The sequence below is a fragment of the Lepisosteus platostomus genome, chromosome 11 (genome assembly GCF_059453375.1).
Source record: "Lepisosteus platostomus isolate fLepPlt1 chromosome 11, fLepPlt1.hap1, whole genome shotgun sequence".
Lineage (NCBI taxonomy): Eukaryota > Metazoa > Chordata > Actinopteri > Semionotiformes > Lepisosteidae > Lepisosteus > Lepisosteus platostomus.
Window position 1 is genome coordinate 20,623,743 of NC_142621.1, and position 25,017 is coordinate 20,648,759.

The window sequence follows — 25,017 nt, forward strand, 5'->3', positions numbered from 1 at the left end:
GAAATAGTTACCCAGTTTTCACAGACAGATTAAAAGTTCTGAAATCGTTTTTCTGTTTTGTAAAACATAATTGAAGTGAGAGTGAGCTGAAATTAGGTGGCTCGTTTTACCTAATATTTTGTTTTTGATGTTGGAAAAATGTGATTTAGGTGTCAGACCTATAGATAGATAATACTTTATTAATCCCGTAGGGAAATTGATGTGTTACAGCAGTCCAGCCCAAGACAATATCTGTCACTAAAGATGTTGGTAATATGTTGAATGACATATATTGTATAACAAATATATAGAATGTATTTACTTGTAAAGCTATTTTGGATGTACTTTTAATGTTACACCTGACTGCACATCTGTTTGGGGTGACCAAATTAATCCGATGCAGCACGGTCTGTAAAAACGCCAGATCAAGGAGATTAAGCAGTACCAGCAACTGAGCTGTGACGTCAGGCGGGCAGTACTAACTCGGCTCAAATTGCGGGGAGTTGTGGGTGCTTCTTTTTGTAGTTTATGTGTCTTACAGTTAAACCTCGCAGTAGATCTAATTTTAATTATACAAATGAAATTACTTATAGAATATGTCACGCTGTTAAAATAAAATGTTTAATTGAAAAGTCGTTTGATATTTAGGGAGTGGTGGAATCGGCACTTTCGCTGCATGAAAGATGTCGGAAAGCTGTGGGGATGGTGTGTCTGGGCCTCTGCCTGGGCGATGTGGCTTTTTCGTAGACAAAAAGAAGAGATATTGCAAAATGGTTGTTGCGAGTGGAAAAACGTTCTGTGGGGAGCATGCAATTGCCGTAGGTTGAACAGTTCTCTTTGGCAAGCAAACATGCTTTGACAGATTTGTAACGGACAGACCACGGTTCACGATTTTGACTTTCAGCTATTCAAATACGAACCATGTGTTATTTCCAAGCATGTTTTACTTTTGTTCCACATTAACAGGAGTTTTATTCATATGTCCATAAGCAGTTCTTGAGCCATAATGTCGTATTGCAGAAAATGTTTTATTTGGAGAAATGTGTATGTCGTTTAGCTAAATAAAAAAAAGTTCAACTATTAAATGCAATTTATTAAGTATCATGTCTTAAGTAGTCAGTGTCTTTGTATGATTTGGGATTATGTCAGCACACTTTGATGTGTGTTGTTTTCCTACATTCGGCAAGAGCAGAACATTTGTTTGAATTTATTTTTTATAGGAGAAGGAAGATGGCAGAAAAAGAATTCCATGTCCTTTGGATCCAAAACAGTAAGTTATTAAGCTTTCCCAGAGCAGTATACAAGGGTTACAGTCAGTGGGCAGTAGACCTGGACCTTAAACTCTTTTTAGACGAATAGGTTAGCAGAGATCTAGTACAGTATTCTTTTGAAGAGGTAGAATCCATGTATTGCTACCGGACGTCTCGCAAAATGAATGTCTCTTTTAGCAGATGCACAAATTCAAGTTTATTTTAATAGGAGCAGGACCAGAAACAGTGGTACATCATTGTTGAGTTGGTGACACATTTAAGTTTGGTGACAGCAGTCACTAAGTAACTTGCACTCACAGAAAGTAGGTTTATCTAAATTAAAAAGAAAAAAAAGAATAGAACAACACTTTCTTATTTTTTGTAGAATGTCAGTTAGCAGAGACAAGACTATTCACTTTAATGGTTAGTTTTGCTTTTCACAGCTTTTTTCTTTGATTTTCCAGCACTGTATTTGAAGATAACCTGGCAAAGCATCTTAAAAAGTGCAATTCCAGAGAGAAGCCCAAACCTGTAAGTGATTAGTCTGATTGGTGGTAATAGGTTTGAAAGAAGAGGTGCTACCATGTGCAATAAAACTATGATGCCCTTTCCGAGTATGAATATTTAACACAGTAGGAACATCCTCCAGGAGTATTGCATTCATATAAAATGATTACTACAAATACTTGAATCGCTTAGTATTTAATTTGCGTGATGGAAAAGGCTAATTCCTAGTGAATCTGGGTGAAAAGTGTCTATATTGTGCCAGAGGTCCTTTTTGCCACTAGACTGTTGCGTGGGTTGTTGTAACATTTGTTATTTCTGCTGCTGTAGGTGTACTATGTCCACGACATTAACGCTGGTGTGGAAGAGGATATGGATATGCATGAAAAAGAGGTAAAACACCTAATGCCAATCAGATGTTGGATTAGATATGTATTTCAAGGAAATGTCTTTCAGTACCTTTCTGGTCCATTTTTTTAGATAGCCTTGTCTTCTCGATCCAGCGAAGAGCTAGACTCTCTTATCATGAGGCTGAGAGCAGCAGTCGGTGGTGAGTCCGAATATATTGTAGTAGGAGGAAATGTGAGCACTTCACCACCACAGTCTGCAGGACTAATATCATTCACTGTAAATAGATGTTGCAGTGTCTGTGTAGTAGTTTTGACTATTTTAGCTTACAGTACAGATTGGGTGTTAGTTATCCAAGCCCTGCTTCCAACATATTCACACTCCACATTATTTTCTTATTTATGTCTTACAGCATATTGACAGGAGAAGGTTTTAGGCATATTACTGTGTTTTTTGTTGTAAAAATGTTAAAAATCAGGCAGTGCAACATTTTCTTCCCTCTGTGCTTCAATTGCAAACTTCTATTATATATTTATAATATAAGTTTATTTACTTGCCTAGCAGCCCTTTTTAAGATTCTTCAAGAACTTGCAGCTTGACCCAGACATATGAAAGATCTTGAAAACTGTGGCTTCTCCCTTCTGTTCTTTCCCTAACTTTTTTTCTTTCTTTCCTCTTTTTCCTTTGCTTATCTTTTCCAAATCTTTGGCTTCCTTTTTTCTACTAATTTATTCCCGTTTCTATGTTATATTATTGTTGTATTTACACAGTTTGTTTAGGTACCAAGTCTTTCATGCCATGATGATTGTTCACATTTGGTCATTATTGTATATGGTACCATATACTATACTTTCTTTTCTCTGCAAAACAGATAAACAAATTGAACATAAAATGTGGGACTACATCAGCACTTGCTTATTGTATGTGCTGTACCAATGCACATCTAATTCACTGCACCTATCCAGCAGTCATGCATACAGAAACTAGTGGGTTTCTGGGATTCTCCTGAACAATACTTCTTTGTCTTTTGTAAAACACGGCTATTCGAATTACAGAAAACTTTTATGTGAATCATAATATTGAATCTGTTTTTGCACCTGATCTTTCAGAGATAAACTGTAAGCATACCGAAAAGATTCTTTCTCACCCTGCTTTGCTTGAAGCTCTGAACGATCCAAAGAATGGAGACTTTGCAGTGAAACACCTCAAACAACAGGTGTGGATTATTTTCTTCTGCACTTTGATGGTTCTGTTTGGTAATTTCTGTGCTTTGCAAATACAGTATAGGTGGCAATTCATTAACATTATTTTAAGTGTCTCAGAATTATCTTGACACTTGACTTGAAAATTAAAGTTAAGTTTGTGTGAATGAAAAAAATTATTCAAATGTCAGAGCATCCATTTGTTTAGCAAACGCCTGTATCCAGGGCGATTTGCATAGTACAAAGAAACATGAGTTGAAGGTAAGGGTACAGTATAGAGAGCAAATGAAGGATAACTCTTGAACAGCCATATCCCTATAGAGGCGCCTTCCCATTGTAAGACCAAAGACATTTAAAACCTTCTCATCCCCTATACGAAGATCCTCTCGGAAAAATTCAATTCCACAAACAGATGTTAGACAAAAGTGGCACAGATTTGCAGTGGTTAGCATTCCTGCCTTGCAATGATGGGGCCTTGGATTCAATTCCAGACCTGTGGCGCTTTCTGCTTGAAGTTTGTATGTTTTCCCTTATTTGCATAGCTTTTCCATAGGTGCTCTGGTTTCCTCACACAAAGATATTGGTAGGTTAAATGACTTTTAGGAAAATTGTTCCCTGGTGTGTGTGTTTGTCTGTGTCTGTTTGTTCCCTGTGATGGACTGGTGTCCCATCCAGAGTGTATCCTGCCTTGCACCCGTTGCTTGCCACAATAGGCTTTGGCTCCCACGCAATCATAAATTGGATGAAGTGTTTAGAAAATGGATGGATAGGTAAAAGAGTATCATCTGAATCTCACTGCATGTCAGATTCTCTGACTTTCCTAGAACAGAGAACTGTACTCAAGTCGGGTGTCGGAATGATTATGAGTGTCTTGAGTGAATGAGGAATATAGTGTGGGTTTGTAACTCTTTTTGTTGAGAATGTTTAAGCTAGTAAAGAATGTGCATTGTAGAAGTCCTTTTAACTGTGCAGTGTAAACAACAAATGTTTATTTTGCAGGCGTCTCTCCTAGGTAACCTGGAATCTTTGAGGTTGCTGGGTCCAGACAGATGCTTTGTGGAATTTGGTGCAGGGAAAGGCAAACTATCCCACTGGATTGACATCGCTTTGCAAGCAGCCAAAAATGTCCATTTTCTGTTGGTAGAGAGGGCTACCACTCGCTTTAAGGTGTGCTGTTTGTGATTCTTGCTTGGGGAAACACTCGGGCTTTTCAATACTTCAGCACACTGACTAAAACACATCCCCTAAATTATCCCCTCAGTCCTTGTGTGGCAGGTCAGTGTGTCTTTTACTCAGCTGAAACATATCTGGCATTTTGCTGAGAGATTTTATGGTTGGGTTTGCAGGTTGATGGGAAGCACAAAAGTCCTCACTCCGTGTTTGATAGGCTTCAAGTGGACATTCAGCACCTGTGTCTAAGTAAGTTGATTTTACAGATTGGAGTGTCCAGTCACTAAAGGGAAACTGCAGTCCCAATTTCTCAGATGGGTTATTAAATCTTAGTAACAAAATAAATTGGTTGACAGTATCTCAAAATTTGTGAAATTCTGACTTGGACAAACTTGTGAGGTTTGTAAAAGTACTGTATAGTTGCCATGTTGCCAAGAGTTCTCTAGTCACTGTAATGACTAATGTAATGTGATGTACAGGTTGTGCAGCAGACATTTCACCACAGAAATGTTCCAACATGATCTGCGTGCAGACTTAACAAGTAGTATTTGTCAGCAAAACAGTTTCTAAGTCAAGAGCAGTATTTCTATTGGATTAAAGAGATGCATCACAAGCCTGCGTGTTTAAAATGTAATAGATCCACTTCACCTCACTGGAAGTTTGTTGCCTTGTTCTGTACAGCAGACAATATGGTGCTGCGCATACCTGGACATTTTGTCTATTTGTTTATGTAAATTGGAAGTTTTACAAGTTACTGTGTAAATTTTATTTTCATTATGATTTGAAATGCCATCATCAATGCAAAGTCTTTCTACGCAAAAAGAAATATAAATATAGCATTGCAGTTTCCCTTTAATTAACAAACTGCATGTCCAAGTCAACTTCACTAAAATTGAAAACGTTCACTTTTGATCCTATAAATCCACCTTTGAGGTAACGGAAATGAAGGTTGTAATTGTTATCCATTTTGTAATATCAATAATAATAATAGTACAAAACATCGTGTAATAAGAGTCTTAAGAAAAGCTAATGACCATTCTCTTTTAGTCCATTTAGTAGTCAGTGACCCTGTGATTCTCCATTACGATGTTATGAATGACCCCCCCCTCAACTCAACAAGACTGGGCATTTTCACACACCCTACACTATAAAACCTTGCCTCCTGTTTTCAGTCTGAGACTGCATCTTCTGTTTCCCCCTGTTTTTTACCTGTTTAAAGGAAAGGTCTGCTTTGCAATGCCATGTCCTACAACAAACTGATCTATGTATCTTTGCTTTTCAGATAAAGTTCCCTTTCTCCAAGAGAAGAAACTCCCTGTGGTTGGAGTAGGAAAACACCTGTGTGGAGTGGCTACAGGTAACAGACTAAAACCTTGTTAGTCACCTCTTTGGGCTTTGACCAGCTGTTACAGAAGGAACGTTCTTGTTTTTTCTCCTATTCAAACTGATGTTTTTAAGAAAAGCTGTTATAATCACAGTAATGAGAGAATTCATTTTCTAATCCATTTTGCAGTGCTGACAGAACCTTTAATAAATTATTTTTGTCAAACAGGATACAAACTAGAAATAATAAAAAGTAATTCATATTGGCATGTATTTGAGTGGCAGACTGTGTAGATGTTGTAGCATGTGTTCACCGAGTCTGTGTACGCAAGGAGTCTCATGGCTGTTCAAGGTTCTCTTTACTGTGGCTCCAATACAGATCTGGACACGAGAACTGTCAAATCTTGTTGCTTTAGTGCAAAACTGGATACAAGTAAACTACTGCTTATTTTTCAAAACTGTTTTTAGGCGAAAAGTGTTCAGAAAATGTAGAGGAAATTCTGCTGTGAAACAAAAAATTCTAATTTTCCTACTCATGTTCTCTTTAAAGTCTCACACAGTGCTGTCTGCTCTGCTCTCTGCAGACCTGGCTTTGAGGTGTCTGGTAGAGAGCTGTTGCTCCAGTGGGGACTCGGAGGAGGCAGGGCCACCACAGAAGCGCCTGAAGTCTGATCCGTCAGATGCAGAGAGTGTGGGAGGAAGCTCAGAAAGCAGCACACAGCTTCAGGTCTCAGGGCTGGCCATAGCTCTGTGCTGCCATCATCGATGCAACTGGAGGCACTATGTTGGCAGGGAGTTTTTCATAGGTTTGGGGCTGAGTGCCCAGGATTTCAGAGCCTTCCAGCGTATGTCCAGCTGGGCCACATGTGGTTTGAAGAAGCTTGGCAGTGACGGGCCTCTATCGAAGGAGGGCAGCAGCGAGCAGGATGAGAACCTGGAGAAGCAACATGAGTATGCAGGGGAGACAACAGGGGACAAGTTTGAGGGGTGAGTACTCAGGAGTGGTTCTCATGTGACCTTACAAGCTAACTTGTGTGATGTATTCAGGCCATTTTACTATCCCACCAATAATCTCTAGATTTGTTACTCTCTGCTCCTTTTTAGTGACTTGTGTCACTCAAGAAGTACCGTCTGTTATTGTCAGAACAGGGTATAAAGTTGCTGATATCTTGATTAACCAATTTCTGTAGAATTTAAGTAGAGCAGAGAAAATTGTTTTTCTTCTAGCCATTGTTAACACTGTTGAAGTATCTTGCTACTTATCATACCACTGTTTGGCAATGTGTAGCTTTGCTGTAGTAAACTCTTAACAGAAGACTGTCAAGTAGGAAGCTGTGTCAGCATGTATAGGCTGCAAAGGAACAGATACAGGCTCATTCCAGGTTCAAGGTAAAGGAAAGAAAAATGAGGAAGTGCAGGCAGACTGCTCCTCCCACCCACCTTCCAGCCAGTTGGAACATTAACGGGCAGCTCCGACCCTGTAACAGAGAATCAAAGCCAGCTGGGGGAGAGACGGGTCCCTTAGGCCACAGGGGGTCTCTGTGTTGCTGCAAGAGCCATGGCACAGTAATCCCACCCTACCCTTGACAGCACTCGGCACATTGTGTGCCCCTGCTTGGGGAATCCTGGTCACAGAGCTCAGCCTGAACTAAGGCAGGTGCCTTATCCATTTATGCCACTTAGGAGACCCCATCTGCCCTCAGATGTAGTTCATAGCCAGTTTCTATACCCAGCTCCCCCAGCTCCCCTTTCATTGATGTTAACCTGTTCGCCCTAGTAGATGAAGTGAGCTAGCCACTACCGGCTACGGGGAAGTATCAAGGCAGACTTACACTTTCATGCTTGTTTTTTAGAAGTGGCATTCACTCTTTTTCTTGCTTCGCTGGTCAATATTCTATTTATCTATTTCACCTGAATTCTTTCCCGAATAGTAGGATCTTCTCTTTGGGCTGTTCTCAAATCTACTGAGTTGATTGCTGTCACCAGCTACAGTGAACTGAAGAGTGAAGTGCTCTTCAGTTCTACTTTGTGATAACATATAAATATCTGCAACCCAAGAGATTTCCTTCATTTTAGTGACATGGCTTCCTTTCCGTACTGCTTGGACCACATCAGCTGGCAGCTCCTCTGTAAACTTTGTGACATACTTATTTATGTCAAGGGAGCATCGAGAATGCATGCCTGCTTTGACTTTTCCAGGTCGATATTTAACGTTAAAACTTGAAATCTGTTAATGCCTACAGCATTAAGTTTTGCAGTACTAACTTAAGGTTGCTGCTGGAAGAGGTGTTAGTGGGGCCAGCAGTGGGCGCTCACACTGCAGTCTATGTGGGTCCTAATCCCCCAGTATAGTGACGGGGACACTATACTGTAAACAGGCACTGTCCTTCGGATGAGACATAAAACCAAGGTCCTGACTCTCTGTGGTCAATAAAAATCCCAAGGTGTTTCTCGAGAAGAGTAGGGGTGTAACCCCGGTGTCCTGGCCAAATTTCCCATTTTTAATAATAATCCCTATCTGAGAATTGGCTTCATTACTCTGCTCTCCTCCCCACTGATAGCTGATGTGTGTTGAGCGTTCTGGCACACTATGGCTGGTGGATGCTGCACATTGGTGGTGGTGGAGGGGAGTCCCCATTACCTGTAAAGCGCTTTGAGTGGAGTGTCCAGAAAAGCGCTATATAAGTGTAAGCAATTATTATTATTATTATTATTATTATTATTATTATTATTATTATTATTATTATTATTATTATTACTTACTTAGAATGTACGTTTGAGGGTTATTTTCTGTGTAGACAGTGTAGGCATAGTACAAGTAGCTCTAAATCAGGGGTGTCCAAACTTTTTTTTATTGGGGGCCACATGGAGAAAAAAATATGGAGCAGCGGGCCACCTCTAATATAAAAACAAACAAATAATACCAGAGATAAGTGCATTCCAATAACCAAATTGCCTTGTAATTTAGAGGACTACCCTAATAGGTGAGTTTTAAGCATTTTATACAGTAAGCTTGAAATGACCTATATAAATAATGATATTATCTAATTTTAATATACCTTTGAGATTTCACAAATTTTACTCACTAGTGATGACTTCTAATGGGAACAGTGATGCTGTGCCTTGGACTGAAGAACAGCTGTCAAGTCAGGTGTTAGTGTTGTGGAGATTCAGAGCACATCGTAGACATACTTGCCACTGAACTCGGTGAAAAAGTATAAAGTAAGTCATTTTGCCAGCGTGGCTGGAATCTCCGGCATTCGCTGTCAATTTTTAGTTTCTTTGGTTCCGCCATTTTGAAAAGCTTGCTAACATTAATGTACAGAATTAAAGTTTTGAAGAGGGTAAACCACTGAAGTGGTTTTGGTAATTATATATTGCCATACATACATGATCTTCTTGACCGGGATGTTATCTTTAAAATAATTTCCATTTTTAGACTCAAGTAACACCCTATTTCATCCTCATCACATACAGAAGCTACATACTCTTCATACAGGGTTCTCAATTTTAATCTCTCAGGTGGCTTAGATCTACAGGAGGATGCCTCAAAGCTGTTGCAGTGTATGTGATGTCATCATTTGAATTTGTTATGGTATCCACTACACTATACTGTAGCTTGAAGTGCTGTCTCTATGAGGTGAATGCATACTATAGCGGTTCAGTGAGGCACTATTATTTCATGCCTTGTAAAATTACGGATGAGTACCTTGATATAGGGAGCAAATGTGACGCTTCCAACTAACCCATCCACAATATCTAATCGTTCCAGAAGGTTATTTTCTTCATTAGGCTCAAAGACCACAACTGTTTCAGTCATTTCAGGTACAAAAGGCAGTCTGCATTTTATATACACATTCTGATTATGGGGAATAAAGACATCCTGTGCTCCTACTTGCACAAAGCCAGACTCCTTCTCAGTATTTTGACTTTATACAGTGCTCACTATAGCAGTAGCTTTTTCTTCTTGAAACTCCATTGCTTTACTAAGACAACTGGTCAATGCCGACAAAGTTTTCTGTGTTCCCCCTTCATTTTTAGTTACATTAAAGCCTAAAATAAGCCTCTCTAGAGTCATGGGATTCGCAAAGAAGGGCATGTGGGTGGAAGGACTGGGGTCATCAATAACTTGTAGTAATTACCTATACATCAAGCCATCTGTAGGAACCATGTGATGTTTTAATTTGGTTATATTCGTTTAAAAACAATCCTATAAATATGTTAATGTTCTACTATTTGAAAACCACATTGTTTTGAAAATTGTGCGTATGCCATTAAGACTGCCAATCACCGATGTTCATTGATTTCAAGTTTCATGTTTCAAAAAATAGAGAGGAAATTAGAGCGCAGTGGTTCTGACGTGCTTTTGTAGGTGCGTGTTTTGTTTACTTGAGTTTTGAGGACCAGTTTTGGTATTGTGGAAAACTCCTTTTTTTGTTTGTTGACCAAACCAAAGTGAATGTGAATAAAACATGTTTAATTTTTAAACCTTGTGAAGTTTATTATGGAGTCTACACGGGCATAGTCAGCCATAAGCTTGCCTTTCTTACGGTAGAACTCGGATACTATACCATTCATCAAAAGGTATGATCTTCTTTTGTGGTGGGGCAATTGTTCTTTCCAATTACGATACAGAATCTTAAACTCTGTGCATTGTAGAAATGGAATTTCTGATAGGCACCAAGCTGTCAGGGGGAGAGTGGCAGTGGTTGTGTACTGCAGCAATTTTTTACTTAGCTCCTTTTAAAGAGCTAACTTTTTTAAATTCAGCTCTTGCTAAATCAGCTGACAAGAAGGCCATTTTTGGTGGTTCTCCCTCCTCATTCTCATTTTTGTTTTGGAAATTATTTGACCCGTCATTACATTTTTGGATCAAGTATCACACATCATGTATCAGCTGCCTTAGTAAGGACAACCCTGTGCCACTCCCTGAATCCTGATCCTCTTGGTCTAACAATTCATTACCACAGACATACTGTAAGTACACGCAGAGTCAAAACAGCTTTTTTCATCATTTTTATCTAAATCAGACAGATCCCAGTCTGCTGTAAGTCTTCATCTTGTCATCTTGAACAGTGTAGTGTCTTCATCCTCAGGATCCCCTTCCACATTGATGTTCTACTAATCTGGAAACTTTGCTTCTCTGCACCTGCCTCATAGAACACTTCAGACTGCTCTGATCCGTTTGCCCTGGGTTCTTAAATCACCAGATCAGCTCCTTCAGACATCAGATGCTGATCCTTGGACGGGCACCCAAATTTCTGTTGCAAGTCTTAGGTAGAAACACAAGTAGTGGGTAATGTTATTGTTAAATGAGGGAAAATAAAGACCCAGCATACCAGATACAGTCAGCTGACACTTGTGGTTTTCCTCATTCAATTCTGAGGTAAAACCACAACAGTTATTTGACTGTATACCTCCGTCAACATTTTAACCAACTGTCAGACTCCAGCACTACAGTATGCCGTTTCCAATAGAAAATATTGTTGTTGTTTTTTTCTTTTTAACCATGGGTGCGTGTCCCTTAAATGACTGATTGGATTGGACATTTCTTTGTGTGCCTGCTCGACTGTAATCATATTTTTTATTTCATTATAAAATGACAAATCAGTTCATTTTTATTTTTTCATTTATGAGTCAGTCATTCTGAGGGAGCTCTCGATTTTTGCCTGTATGATACACTGGTTTTACAAATCCTGATTTCCACTATTATTGCATACAGTATTTGTCACACTGGATGTTGTCAGATCTTTAGACAAAATCTAATATTAGATAAAGGGAACTTGAGTGAACACATAACACTTTTTTAATTATTATTTCATTTATTTAATAAACAAAGGTATCCAACACCCACATCCCCTGTGTGAAAAAGTAATTGCCCTCTTACACTTAGTAACTGGTTGTGCCACCTTTAGCCGCAGTGACTGCAACCAAATGCTTTCTAGAATTCAACATCAGTCTTTCACATTGCTATGAAGGAATTTTAGCCCACTCTTCCTGACAGAACTGCTTTAATTCAGAAACATTGGTAGGTTTTTTGAGCATGAACTGGTCGTTTCAGGTCCTTCCACAGTATTTCTATTGGCGTTAGGTCTGGACTTTGACTAGGCCACTCCAAAACTTTAATTTTGCTTCTTTTCAGCCATTCTGATGTGGACTTGCTTTTGTGTTTTGGATCATTGTCTTGCTTCATGACCCAACTACGCTTCAGCTTCAGCTCATGGACGGATGACTAGAAATTCTCCTTAAGAATTTTCTGATACAGAGCAGAATTCATGGTTCCTTCAATTATGGCAAGTCGCCCAGGTCCTGAGGCAGCAAAGCATAACCACACCATCACACTACCATCACCATGTTTGTTCTTACTGTGGAATACTATGTTTACGCCAGACATGATAGGACCCATGTCGTCCGAAAAGTTCCACTTTTGATTTATCTCTCCATAGAATATTCTCCCAAAAGGCTTGAGGATCATCTTGGGGTGCTTCTTGGCACATGAGAACATAAAGAGCATTAATGTTCTTCTTGGTTATCAGTGGTTTCCACCTTGCTTCTCTCCTATGAAGCCCAGTCTCTTTCTGATTGTGGAGTCATGAACACTGACCTTAGCTGAGGCAAGGGAAGCCTGCAGTTCTTTGGATGTTTTTTTTAGGATCCTTTGTGACTTCCTGGATGATTTTATGCTGCGCCCTTGGAGAAATATTGGCAGGCCGGCCACTCCTGGGAAGATTTACTGTGGTTCGGTGGACTCCTAGAGCCTTAGAAATGGCTTTGTAACCCTTTCCAGATTGATGGATATCAACAACTTTTTTTCTGATCTCTTCAGGAATTTCCTTTGATCGTGGCATAATGTGCTTGTTGAATCTTTGAAAAAATGCAATAATAGAGGAAATCGGGAAACAGGGACATTTTCACGACACTGTATATTAAATTTACTATCACATTTTCTGTATAGAATATTTTCTAAAATAGAATATCAATAGTATTATCATCTGTCATCTTTGGAATTACCACCCATTTCCTCGTACCATCTAAAGACATACTGGTATGTTAATTGGCTTCTGGGAAGACTGGCCCTGGTGTGTGAATATTTGTGTCTGTGTGTGCCTTGCGATGGATAGGTGTCTCTATGAAATTAGCTTTCTTGAACAAACTGAAAATAGAGATCTCTGGGAATCACATCACAATTAAAACTCAAATGTTTATTATTATTAAAATTACTGTAGCTAGAAAAATTGAATATTGAGTAATTTACCGTATCTGTATAAGTCACTGCTGGGCCTGTCCAAGGAATATTGCTTATACTGGAATTTTTTATCAATCTCTTCAATGTCTGAAATCTTAGTGGTCTGTCTCTTACAAGTGTCAGTGGATAAATGTTCTAGGAAATGCTAATTGGCATATGATATTGCAGTGCGCCAAGTCTGGAAGCTGTGGCAGTAATTAGGCATGGACACTCCAGGGCAGAACTCTTTGTATGACCTAGTGAAGGAAAATGGCAGCATGGGCATCACATAAATTAGTGACATCCATGAAAACCACCCATTCTTTGCCATTATCCTGATTCTCTTGAAAAAGTAACTAAATTGCCTGAGTACATTAGTTGGAGGTAAATTATTTTATTACCCCACCTGTTTGCAGCTGCTCTGTGTGACAAGTTGGAGCTGACCCCAGCCTCTGTGAGCACTATATAGGTCTGGTACTGTACTAAATTCAGCACTGACCACAGCAAAGTAGAAAAACAGATTTGTAAAGGTTTTTTTTCATATTGTACAAGGCAGATCCTGTCTTTTGTTACATAATTTTAACTAAAGTCTTAAAATTTAAAACTGAGCTTTGATGAGTGGCATAAGGATGAGGGTTGTAGAACTGAACTGTCCAGGAGCTTGTTGAAACTACAGCCAGATTGGCCCATCAACACCTTCTGACTGATCTGACTGATGAAGCACTTTAATCAAAAATATAAATCTGCTTCTTACTCTTGATTTTACCTGTCGTTGACATCTACATCAGGCATGTAGTTATTTAAATATGTAATTATCTTTAGTTTTAAAAATCTGACTTCTAAAGAACTAAACTAAAAGTGTCACCCTGTAACATAACATGTAATAAGTTGTTAGCTAACGGGTACAAACAATTTCTGTTACCGGAATAAACATTGATGTACAGTTTACAGCCTGTCTGACATGTTAAAAGAGGGAGACAAAAAACTCTTGATTGTCAATATTAGCAATACATGATTGCTGGAAGCTGTTGTCTTAGCATAGAAAATATGTAGGCTTAAATCATGATTTATCTGGTATATTAGGACTACTTATTATACCTTAAATCAAAGTTGCTATATCCTCTACATGTGTGCTTCTTGTCTCCTGTTTTCCAGGATTCTTCCTGCTGAAGATCGGGAGAGCATTGGCCGTCTCTGTAAGCTTCTGATAGATAAAGGCAGGGTTGATTACCTGCGGCGGAAAGGCTACGCTGCTGAGTTACAATACTACACCAGTCCAGACATTTCCTTAGAAAATGTACTCCTCACTGCTGTACCTGTCAAGACTCCCTAATAGAACAGGTAATCTGTTCTGCGCAGCTGTGACTGGAACAAGTACATCCTGTCTGTGGAGCTGAAGGCGAATATCCTTGGTCAGTGAAAGACAGAGTGCTTGACAGAAAGCTTGGAGAGAAAAGTCCTGAGTGAGAGTCCAGCCACTTCAATCACAGTCCCAGTGAATCTTCCTGAACGGCCTCAATTGCAACATTTAATACGGATTTGAAATTAATTTTGGTATCTGAAAAAGAAAGATAATTTTTTACTTGGATACACATGTTGTTTTAACAAAATGTTCATATTATCTGTCCTTATGGAAGTATTTTCTTCTCTATATGATTTTTGTAGCTTGTTATATGTATGTGTAGTACAGACCAACATCTTACTTGCTCAGAAGGATTTAATTTTGTGAGTTTTACATCAGAGAGAATGCCCCTGGTGACATTTCCCAGGGTTCATATGAAACTTTGAAACCCCCTGGATGTCCTAGAAAATTGCTATAATAAAATGAAGTCCTGGAATACCCTGGAAATGTCTCTGTCTCATAACATTGTTTTTTAATTCAGTCTTAAAAATAAATTTTCCTTTCCGCATTCCTTTTATTGGAGCATAGGATTTGATTTGCTGGTCTTTAATTTGTGACTGAACCTTTACCTTTTTCACATTATGCAATAATTTGAGTCCTCAGTTTTTTAATTTCAGCATTATGAGTGAAATAGTGTCTATAAGCGAGTCTGCACAGAGAATCGAGGTTGAAAGTAATAGAACTATTTTATCAAGCATCAGTGTATGCCAGTATCTCAGAAAATGGGCTGTTGTACTCCAAAAGTTGCATGACACAATGAACACCCCATTGAAATACATGGTGCTGTGCCTGATGTCTCTGTACTGAGCACCACATGTTTTCACATGCTGTTATGGCATCACGGTACTACGTGGCAGGGAAGAGAGCGATGCCAGAACAATTATTTTATTGTTATGGAGTTACCTTTGTTACAGAATTGCCCCTTATACAAAGTCCTTGTTTTATATCCGATTACCTTTGAGGCTAAGTGTATATGTACTGCTCTTATCATTGTTTAAAACACAGTGCTTCAGAGAAGCAGATCATTTTTGGGGTGTTGTATGACGAAGTCTAAATCGACCTTGCTACTCTTTCAGGGAACAAAAAAACTTGCATATGTCTTAAAGTGTTAAGTAAACAGTAGGATTTTTGCTTAAGTACGATTTATACAGCCTGGGTAAAGTTTTTATAGTATATAATATGTAAATGTTATATATAATATAAATGTTATATAAAATATAAATGCAGCACAGCCAAATTTAGCACAGACTGAGTATGGCACTATTATGAAGCCTTATCCCTTTAAATAATCACTTGGTTTGGTCCTTGATTGTCTGTGATTGTTTGTCTATAGGAATCCTGTTTTTGAAGTGTCTGTATAAATTCTACCTGTTCATCTGCTGTCACTGCTGTTGTAACTACAAGTCTTGCCGTCCATATGAAAAAAAACCTCAAGCGTGCCCATCAGGGCATTTTGGATTGCATTACTCCTTTTTTGTGCTTTGCCTATTGATACAAAACTACTTTTTTCATTATGCTCTAAACATGTTATATATTCACAGTTTTGTAACATATCAAATTGCAAACAGTTCTTTGTCTTTTTTTATACTATAGCATCTATTCTACCACTACATGATGCATGTGTCGTTTGCCCTTGTAAACCTCCGAAGTGAGAGATGAGGCGCAGTAAACAGAATCCACCATTCCTTGGAAAGACGAGATAAAGAGGTGACTCATTAGTATACAGCCATCAGTGCTGACACAATAAACCAGGAGTGTGAAATTTTAATTAGCTGCCACACGTTTGATACTGTCATAAGATAAATAATTAACCTCTGCTTTTTGATTCCTGGATGTAGGCCTGCATGAATTCCCTCCCAAACATCTCTCTATCGTCCTCGTCTTCCTCAGACATGACCATCCTTGGCAGAGTCACCTTTAGCTTGAGAGGATTGTCTCTGAAGTTGACAAACCTAGAAGAACAGGGTATATTGTAAGTTATTTGGGGAAGGTACAGCAACTAGTTTGAAAGTTCAGATGGAAAGCAAACCTTTCTTTCGAAGAAGTGGCTTAATGAAGCACTTAAAAAGCTATCATTGTCAGCCATTCCCAAATGGAGAGGTAGTCCCTAAAAGCTTACTACAGTAAGCTAGTATTCTAGTCGGTGTCCAGTCAAAGACACGTAACTGGAGCCAAAGATTAAATGATGGAATTCTGCTGCATACCAGTTTTTTTTTTAATCTCAGAACCATGGTCTCTCGTGTAAAAAGATTCCACAAAAACTTTCATCCAACATATGCAGTCCCTCTTCTAATAGGATTTACAACACAGTTATGAAATGAAAGTGCTTTGAATATGTTTCTATACACAGCAGTTCTGTCTTTCATAGAGAACTTCTGATATTAAAGCTCCTCATGTGGGTACCTCAGGTTCACCATGTTCTCCATGCAGACTGGGATGTCCTGGAGCTGGTTACTGCTGAGTACCAATGTTCCCAGATTTGTCATCTTACTGATACTGTCTGGAAGAAACCTGATTTCATTCCTCTGTAGCCACAGAGTGTGCAGATTTTCCATTCTGTGAAAAAAACAGAATTACTACAAAGAACAAAGAATGACACTTTTAGGGCTTTTTGTTTCAATGCCTATTACGAATTGTGTAGTGTCCCTATAAAGTAAAGTGGCCTATTCTGTTTCCCAATTTAAAACATAAAAACTCAAAATAAGTAAGGAAAAAACTAACATTATTTTTAAGAGGATAGAGATCTACGAAGAGTACAATAAGCACTACTACACTGTTTAAAATAATCAATGGAACAATGATCACTTTTCAATAAACTAAGATTGCTAATACCCATGCAAAACATGATTGGCAGATAGAAAATAAACACTGAAAATAAAGTATATTGCAGACAAGCCTACTTTTCATAAACCATTCCTATTTTAAGCTGGTAACATTTAAATTATTTATTAAACATTGTTGATCACATTTTGTAAAGCTTCAGTATTCTTTCTGATCAGTTCTTTACCTTGTTTTAGTTGCTTTAATGAAAGCCTGAGGTGACTGGAAATGGAATGTAGTGTCTTCCGTTATCTTTCCTAAATCATCATAGGGCCACAGGATGCATGGTCACGCTACCTGTGAATATCCTCTGGCAGATCCTGAAGCCTGTTCCCCCCCATGTCCAGCCACTCCAGCGCAGGCATGCTGATCACTGCATCAGGGATCGCAGTGTACTGGTTCATGGATAGATCCAGGTGGGAAAGGTTCTTCAGCCTGCTTAACTGGAAGAAAACAATCTCCAGTGTCTTTATTGAAAATCCAGTGCAGATCAGCTGATTGAATCTTTAAACAGGAACCATCAATGGTATTTTTACAATCAGGTTATGCAGATATTGTCATACAAATGAACACAAATGATCAATTGGGGGGTTTCAGGTGGTTTACTCTGATTAATTTAAACTTCATGGTAAATCATTAGAGGCTTTGACAGACAGAATACAGCATGAAAAGACAAAGACAGCAAATAAGGAGGAGGAAAAGAAGAAAATGGAAGCAAACAGAAGAAAGAACACCATCACTGTCTTCTTCCTCTAAGTTATGTGCCCTTTGAGAGGACTTTGTTCTTATCAGCCAATAGCAGACAAGATTCTGGCAAAGTAATTTGAACCTCGTTATACAGAGCTTGCTTCTGATTTTAGATATAACATCAGTTCCTTTATTGTGGAATCCTTAGGCTAAAAACATTTTATCCTAGTTTGGAAATACATCATTAGAATAGGGAGATAGATTCCCATTCACTTTTGGGCATGTACAGTAGTAAGAAGGGAAATTTAGTGTTGGGTCACATTCTTTTCTTTAGGGTCCGGGTACTTCTCTTGTTGCCCTGTCAAGGCGTTGTATAGGATTTCAAGTTACAGGGCATTCTGGAGTTCTGGGTCTGGAGAACGTAAGCCTCTGAGAAGGCTTGTTTTGCTTACAGTGTAATGTTGTATTTGTTGTAATATCTTGTTTAGTTGTGTTACCATAGTGTTAATAAATATTTGTGGAACAGTGAAATATGACCAGAGAACACAAGTGGAAAGCACAGGTAAGTGCTGGGAACAAGAGGCACGTCTTTGCACAAAAAGTGGTAGGAGTGTGGAATAAGCTAATCAGCCATATTGTTGAAGATGACACCCTTTTAAGAAAGGCTGGATGCGATCATTGGATAAACAACTACCAAATGGGCTACATGGTCTGAAATCCTCCCTCTTGGTTTAACTATTGTTATCTTGTTATGTTGACAGACTTTGTATGCATGTTGATCACTACGGTTTCTTCTGAATGTGACAAAACTACAGTTTTAAAGAGAACCTTCAGTATTTCTGCGGTGTGTGAGTGGCATTACCTGTATCGGAAGCTCACAGAGGTCACGGTTGACGGCCAGCTCCAGCTTCTCCAGACTCTCGCAGGCACCCAGGTCCTCCGGGATGCTCTTCACTCTGTTGTAGCTCAGTAGCAGCTCCCTCAGCCTGGTCAGCTGGCCTGCGGGGGTCACCCATCCCTATTTAGTCTCACCTTAACACCTGACACCTTATGGTGCTTGGATAATTACCTTGCCCAGTTTTCACGCATTAAATGGAAAAATACTTGTGCAAATTTAGCAGGAGAGAAGATTAAATATGGAGAGGGTAAATGTTTTAATGTTTTTTAAAGTATCTGGAGCCAATAGATCTGATTGAAAAATTCATACCTACATCTTAGCTGACTATGAGTTCCTCTATAATCCCATTACTTTCAATTATGCAAAATAACACTGGCTATCTAATGATTCTCCTGCCTGCTGCAGTTTTAATATTTGAACAAGCACACTTGCAGTTCTCAATGATGTTGTATTTTGTCCAGTAAGTAAGATTGGGAGATCTGGAGATAGCCAGTGGAATGCACAAACCTATTTCCTTGGGGATTTCTCTGATGGCATTCCGAGACAGGTCCAGCACAATGAGATTCATGAAGCTCCCTATGAACCGGGGGATACTCTGCAGGCCTGTCCTGTGGAGCTGCCACTCTTGTAGGTTGGCCAGCTGCAGCAGCACTGTGGGAAGAGTCTGAGAGACAAAGGAGGCACTGACAGCCCAAACTGAGCATGGCAAGTGGAGCAGAGAAGACATCACAATTTCAACAGGAAGAAAAAGAACTGAACTATTTTATTATAGTTCTGGTTTGATCTAGGTTTTCTGCTGCACATATTGTTTCAGAACACGGCCATGTATGACATTAGGTCTGTACCTTCCATTCCTCCTTCTCAATCCTCAGAATGATCCTTCCTTCCTCTGTTACCACCTTCTGCTTCAGTCTGGCCAGAGTGATACGATCCTCCCAGACATGGGCCAGCCTGGGGTGGGAGGTCACGGTTAAGAAAACCTGTTATTGGTTTGACCAGGATAGACCTCTGCAATACAGTCTCACCTCCTGGTCGGCTAGGAGAATCTATTCATTTTTATTAAGTGTTGACAAACAGCTAAGATTCCTGCAAAGGAATTTGTGTTTGCTAAATTCAGTATTGCCTACTACTGCTGTAACTATCATGCCATAGTTTGGAATCACTTTCCGTCATTCCATCAGCCTCACTGCTGTGGCTCACCTCTGGTCCACACACATCCCTGTTCCAGAACAGCAGTGGAACACCAGTACCAAGCAGAAGAGTGCCACAGAAAAGTCTAGAAGGGCTTCCACTCAGAATAGGCGTAGTGAGGCTCACCCAGCTCCTGCCCCAGGATCAGCAGCATTCTCCCAACTGAGATTTGTTCACTACAGCCCTGAGGCCTTGGTCTATCTGAACCAGACCTTATTTTCAGTTACTAAAAAGCTGCAAGTTCGATTTTTTAATATGTTTTAAGGCATGGTGAAATATCTTACAACTTGGGAGCTGAAACAATTCAAACTATGTTGTTTTTAAAGATTGCAAATTATCAGTACAGCTAAAGTCTGAGGTAGAGAAGGCACAGAAAGCTGTGGTCTGCAGCAATGCCACAGCACAAGTGAGGAGAGCGCAGCCCACCAAGGTATTTCAAAGTAAAGGGCAGAATTGTTATCTTTAATTGTTGGAGTGTAGAACTAACTACCCGGCCGTGTTGTTGAAGCTGATACCTTGGCTTCTTTCAAGAAACAGTTGGATAAGATCCTCCAAAAGTGACAGGAGCCATATCTTAACACAAAAGGTGGTGGAGTTAGAAACAAGCTACCCAGCCATTTTGATGAAACTAATACCCTGACTTCCTTCAAGAAATGGCTGGGTGAGATTCTAGGAACAATTAACTTCTAACTACCAAACAGGTTAGAGGAGAGAAATGAGTCATATTACTGTCTTTATCTAAGTTTTCTTGGGAGCAAGACATGGAAAAAGGCTTGATACATGGAACAGACTACTGTCAGCCAGGCAACAAAGGATAGTGTCCCACCTACCTGCCAACAGAAGCCCTGTCCCTCAGCTCCTTCTGCCTTTGCAGGTCATCTCTGGCCTTCTTGATCTTGGTCTCCCACAGGTGTTTGATGGAGCTCACTGTCCCAACACACACTGCTATGCCTGTCATAGCTCTTCACTCAGCAGTCACACAGAGGTCGCTGGGCTCTATCGCATGGCTACCTCTGTTTCAGGGCAGGATAGGACAGCCTTACTGAAGAGGCTGCTGTGCATTTTCATTCCATTTTCTAACCACTTTATCCAATACAGGGTCATGGGGGAGATGGAGCCTATCCTGGCTAGCAATGGGCACAAGGTGTGATACACCCTGGATGGGATGCCATTCTATTGCAGGGCTCACAGATACAAACATGCACACACTCACACCAGGGACAATTTCCCTAGAAGCCACCTTCTATGTTTTGGAGTGTGGAAGGAAACTCACACAAACACGAGGGAACATACAAACTCCAGATAGATAGCACAGAATTGAATCTAGGACCCCAGTGCTGCAAGGCAGCAATGCTAACTACTGTGCCACCATGCTGCCCCCTGGAGATGTGTGTTGTGCAGATTTTATTTAGGTTATTACTTCTTGTCTCCATGGTATTCTCAAGTTGTCAACTTCAAGAAATACCCCACTCACAAGCAGATTTTGTTGACATGATTCATGAGCTTGGGAAACACCCATTTAAACAAACAAGAGAGCTTAGCCAAAAATGCAGAGCATTACTGTGTACAACGAAAGAAATAAAGCCAAACAAAAATAGAAAAGAGCGTCAAACTGTATTGTAGCAGACTTAAAAGCAGCCGTGTCTGCTATTTGCTCTCTTCACGTTTTGAAGAGATTTACTACATTTACTACATACTACATATTTACTACATAAATCTGTGTTTTAAATTTCAGACCCGGATTTCATAGCATTCTTATGAGGACTTTTGCCAATTTTCAGCAAGCCTGTAAAATTACTGACATATTCGCAGAACTAAATTCGGAATCCGCATTGTCTCCTATTGACCGCTCACCTCCCGGTGCCAATCAATCGCTATGCAACTGGTGTACTTTTCGTGCCCTCAGGAAAACATTGTGGTGCGTCCAAAACGTGCTCGTCTTCAAGAACACAGGTCCCACGGACACTACTTTTCCAGTGCGAAGTGTTGAAAGATTTAATACATTCACACTGCTCCTAATTTGATTTCAGTCGTCCTCGCTACTGCTGTTCAAGGAGAGCAGCCGCAGAGCGTGTCTAATTTTAGTCTGAAGAGACTGGGAATAGCTGCGATCACATGGGAACTGAAGCCTGGCTTTCAGACAGTTATCATTTGACACGCACCTAAACACTGGGACCGGATTTAAAATTCAGAATTATTATAAACATCTTAAGTTAAAATATTTCCATAATACTGTATAGTGTATACCTGAATTAATGGTGCCATATGAGGAACATTTAAGTACGGCCAACGACAGGAGACTTGATGAGCAGTCTTGCAGTCTAAATGATTTCAACAGTTTTAATGCCTGTTTCAACATTCCATTCGACGGACAGGTTTGTGTGTTTTGAACAGCCAGTCCGGATTTCCTGTTGGATTTATTAATCATTGAACACATCATAATCCCAATAAACAATAGTACTACAAGATATTACAGTAGGAAAGTCAAGTAAAAAAGCGAGTGTTAATCCTCCATCTGTGCGGTCTCTTATTGCTGCCTTGTTGGAGATACATGAAACGTTTCGCAGTTTCTGACCTATGCAACAATACGTGAGCTCAGCATTATTGTTGGAACGTATAGTCTTGTATTCCAAAAACTAAAATGATTGTGCTTTGCTTTTCATTCATTAGGGAAATATACGAGATACAGGACAAAACTGCGCACAAACTGTTCACTTGTCTATATGGCGCAGGAAGCAACAAGTGACCATCTCGGTAATTTGATACCGTTATTACAATATTAATCAATCGTATTAACATTTTAACACCAAAATGTTTACAATGACCGATTTCTGTTTTCCTTGAAATAATAATGAAATATCGATAATCCTCTTTCCGCGATAAGGTTACAGTTGCAAAACATACGTGTTTACAGCTCTTACTATCCTACAATACCCGTATTGTATTGACTAAATTACACTCTTTTACAGTTTTGGTTATGTTTCCCCTTAATTTAACTGGAGAGGTCATTTCTCTCCCCTCCGTCCGATCTGCTCGCGCAGCGTGTCACTTAGTTGCACTTCAGTGTGTGAATGAAGTGGGTTCCCACCTGCACGTGAAGCGCTTTGGGATCCTTTCGGAAGACAATAGCGATTATTTATATCCCAACAACAAATCTTCTTCTTTTGTATTTCTGTTTGACTATGAAAATGCATAATGTGAAAACGAATTCTTGTACGTACGAATTTTTCAAATTAGTACAATCTATGTGACAGGGACCTGATCAATCTTGACATTTCACTCGAGATAAACGGCGAACAGCAGGCAGAGAGCGAACAGGGAGCTGTTCTTGAAGCAGTATTCGACGTAGGTGTCAGCAGCTGGGCACCACACACTTCTGCTGCAACAAGAGACCTCTGTTTGCTTGACTGGTCCTAAAACCACGAAACAGATAATTTTATATCGCTCGCAATACAATCCCTTTGCCGCTTTTTTCACTTGCTCTGCGAGCTCGACTGCGAGCGCTGAACACCTGTATCCACCATACTGCACATCCCGCAGCCCCTCCTCCAGAACCGTGCGCATCAACGCCCGGACGTCCACGGCCGAGAAGCGCCTCTCAGGCTGTGGCTGGTAAACGTTTTCTAGGGCAGTACTTCCCAGACACTTGGGCCTGGATGGCTTACAGGCTGAGAGGGTTTTTGAAGGCGAAGTACGCATGCTGTGGCCGTCGAACCCCTTCTTTGCTGCCCAGGATTCCCGTTTTTTGCAAAGCTCTTTCCTCGTACAGTTGGCGCTACTCTGCTGCACTTCTCTCGCCTTAATTCCTGGCGGATAAAGAGGACCCCGTGAAGAGACCGTTTTCCGCAGTTTCTCCATCTCTTCTTCTCGCTCCATTCCCAGACCACCTGTGCAGCACAAACTCGTTATTAATTTCAAAATATGATTCAACCTCTTTACTAAAAAGTACGAATTTTCTCATCAATTGAAACACGCCAGTCATGTGGATATTCGTTACATCGGCTACATTTCCTTTGTACAAACAGAAAATGTCTTATTTTCATTTCGAATCTATTTGGAACCATTCCGGATCCACAGTTAAAGCGTATCATTTTATGATACCAGTTATGTTACCCTGTCATATATACACAGTGACGCTTCTGCTACCATGGTGTAAAAAATCGAAATTGCTTTAACTGGGAAGAAATCGTTTTGTCACTAGTAACAGAGCAACCCTTTGTCTGAAGCTATTGACATATAATCTAAAGTAAACTGTATTGTTAGCAATCCAGTTAACAAAAGGAAATCTTATTAAATAAAAATATTATATTGCAGTAATAAAGTAACTTACCGTTTTTTTAACCAAAATCAAGCTCCACAAATAGTACTTTCTCCAAACCGTACGTTTCAGAAATTCTTGCTGTCCTGCATCTCGATGTACCGGATTCTCAGTCCCTCCTGTTGCGCTGCGCTCCGACCCTCTCACGTCACAACCCTCTCTTCTACGCTCGCAGTCGACCAATCGGCAGCCGCTTAAAACAATAAATTACAAACTCATTCTGGCTGGTACTCAGTGGCAGACTGTCAGATGTTATCTTAACATTTTTCACTTTTGTTTAAATTAAATTTCTTAAAACTCACATGATGTGTCGCACAACCTGTTCTGGAGTGAAATACTTCCAGTGCCGAAGATCTTTTGATCACAAGCGAGTTTTTTTTTTGCAAATCTCACTTATACATCACAGTCCCTGTGGAGGCGTGACCGCTCCATAAATTTTCATTCTCAGCCTTACTGCGATCTCATTCCTTTCTACTGGTCTTTGTACCATCACCCTACTTGTCTAGACTGGGCAGGAGCAGCGCAGACTGAACGATTCTGTGAATCACCCCTAAAACAAACCCACCAAATCGTTCAGGAACAGATTAACAAGTTAATTTCTAGCTAAAAATCAGAAAGTTAAATAAATTCCTATTGTGAAGACTTCTTCAGATATGTGTGACAATATCCAAGGTTTTACACACTTAAAATCTGGGAAACA

The 25,017-nt window shown here is 39.8% G+C and overlaps 2 protein-coding genes across 3 annotated transcripts; one reads left to right on the forward strand and one right to left on the reverse strand.

Annotated features, from left to right (window-relative positions):
- Window positions 1–459: 459 nt before the first annotated feature.
- trmt13 (tRNA methyltransferase 13) lies at window positions 460–14,850 on the forward strand. 2 transcript variants are annotated; one of them, XM_088598836.1, is made up of 11 exons: window positions 460–797; window positions 1,200–1,249; window positions 1,694–1,760; window positions 2,064–2,126; window positions 2,214–2,283; window positions 3,191–3,297; window positions 4,283–4,450; window positions 4,630–4,702; window positions 5,736–5,810; window positions 6,361–6,763; window positions 14,157–14,850. In XM_088598836.1, the coding sequence occupies exons 1-11, from the start codon at window positions 663–665 to the stop codon at window positions 14,332–14,334; spliced, it is 1,389 nt and encodes a 462-aa protein (XP_088454962.1). In that variant the 5' UTR covers window positions 460–662; the 3' UTR covers window positions 14,335–14,850. The 2 variants fall into 2 exon arrangements, with proteins under 2 accessions (XP_088454962.1, XP_088454963.1); XM_088598837.1 differs by lacking the exon at window positions 4,283–4,450.
- Window positions 12,683–24,927, reverse strand: lrrc39 (leucine rich repeat containing 39). Its single transcript, XM_088598838.1, has 10 exons — window positions 24,330–24,927; window positions 21,854–23,886; window positions 20,830–21,012; window positions 19,654–19,759; window positions 19,316–19,472; window positions 18,773–18,909; window positions 17,521–17,666; window positions 16,807–16,959; window positions 16,216–16,355; window positions 12,683–14,559 (listed from the first exon to the last, which is right to left on the reverse strand). The coding sequence occupies exons 3-10, from the start codon at window positions 20,955–20,957 to the stop codon at window positions 14,486–14,488; spliced, it is 1,041 nt and encodes a 346-aa protein (XP_088454964.1). The 5' UTR covers window positions 20,958–21,012; window positions 21,854–23,886; window positions 24,330–24,927; the 3' UTR covers window positions 12,683–14,485.
- Between the last annotated feature and the right edge of the window lie 90 nt (window positions 24,928–25,017).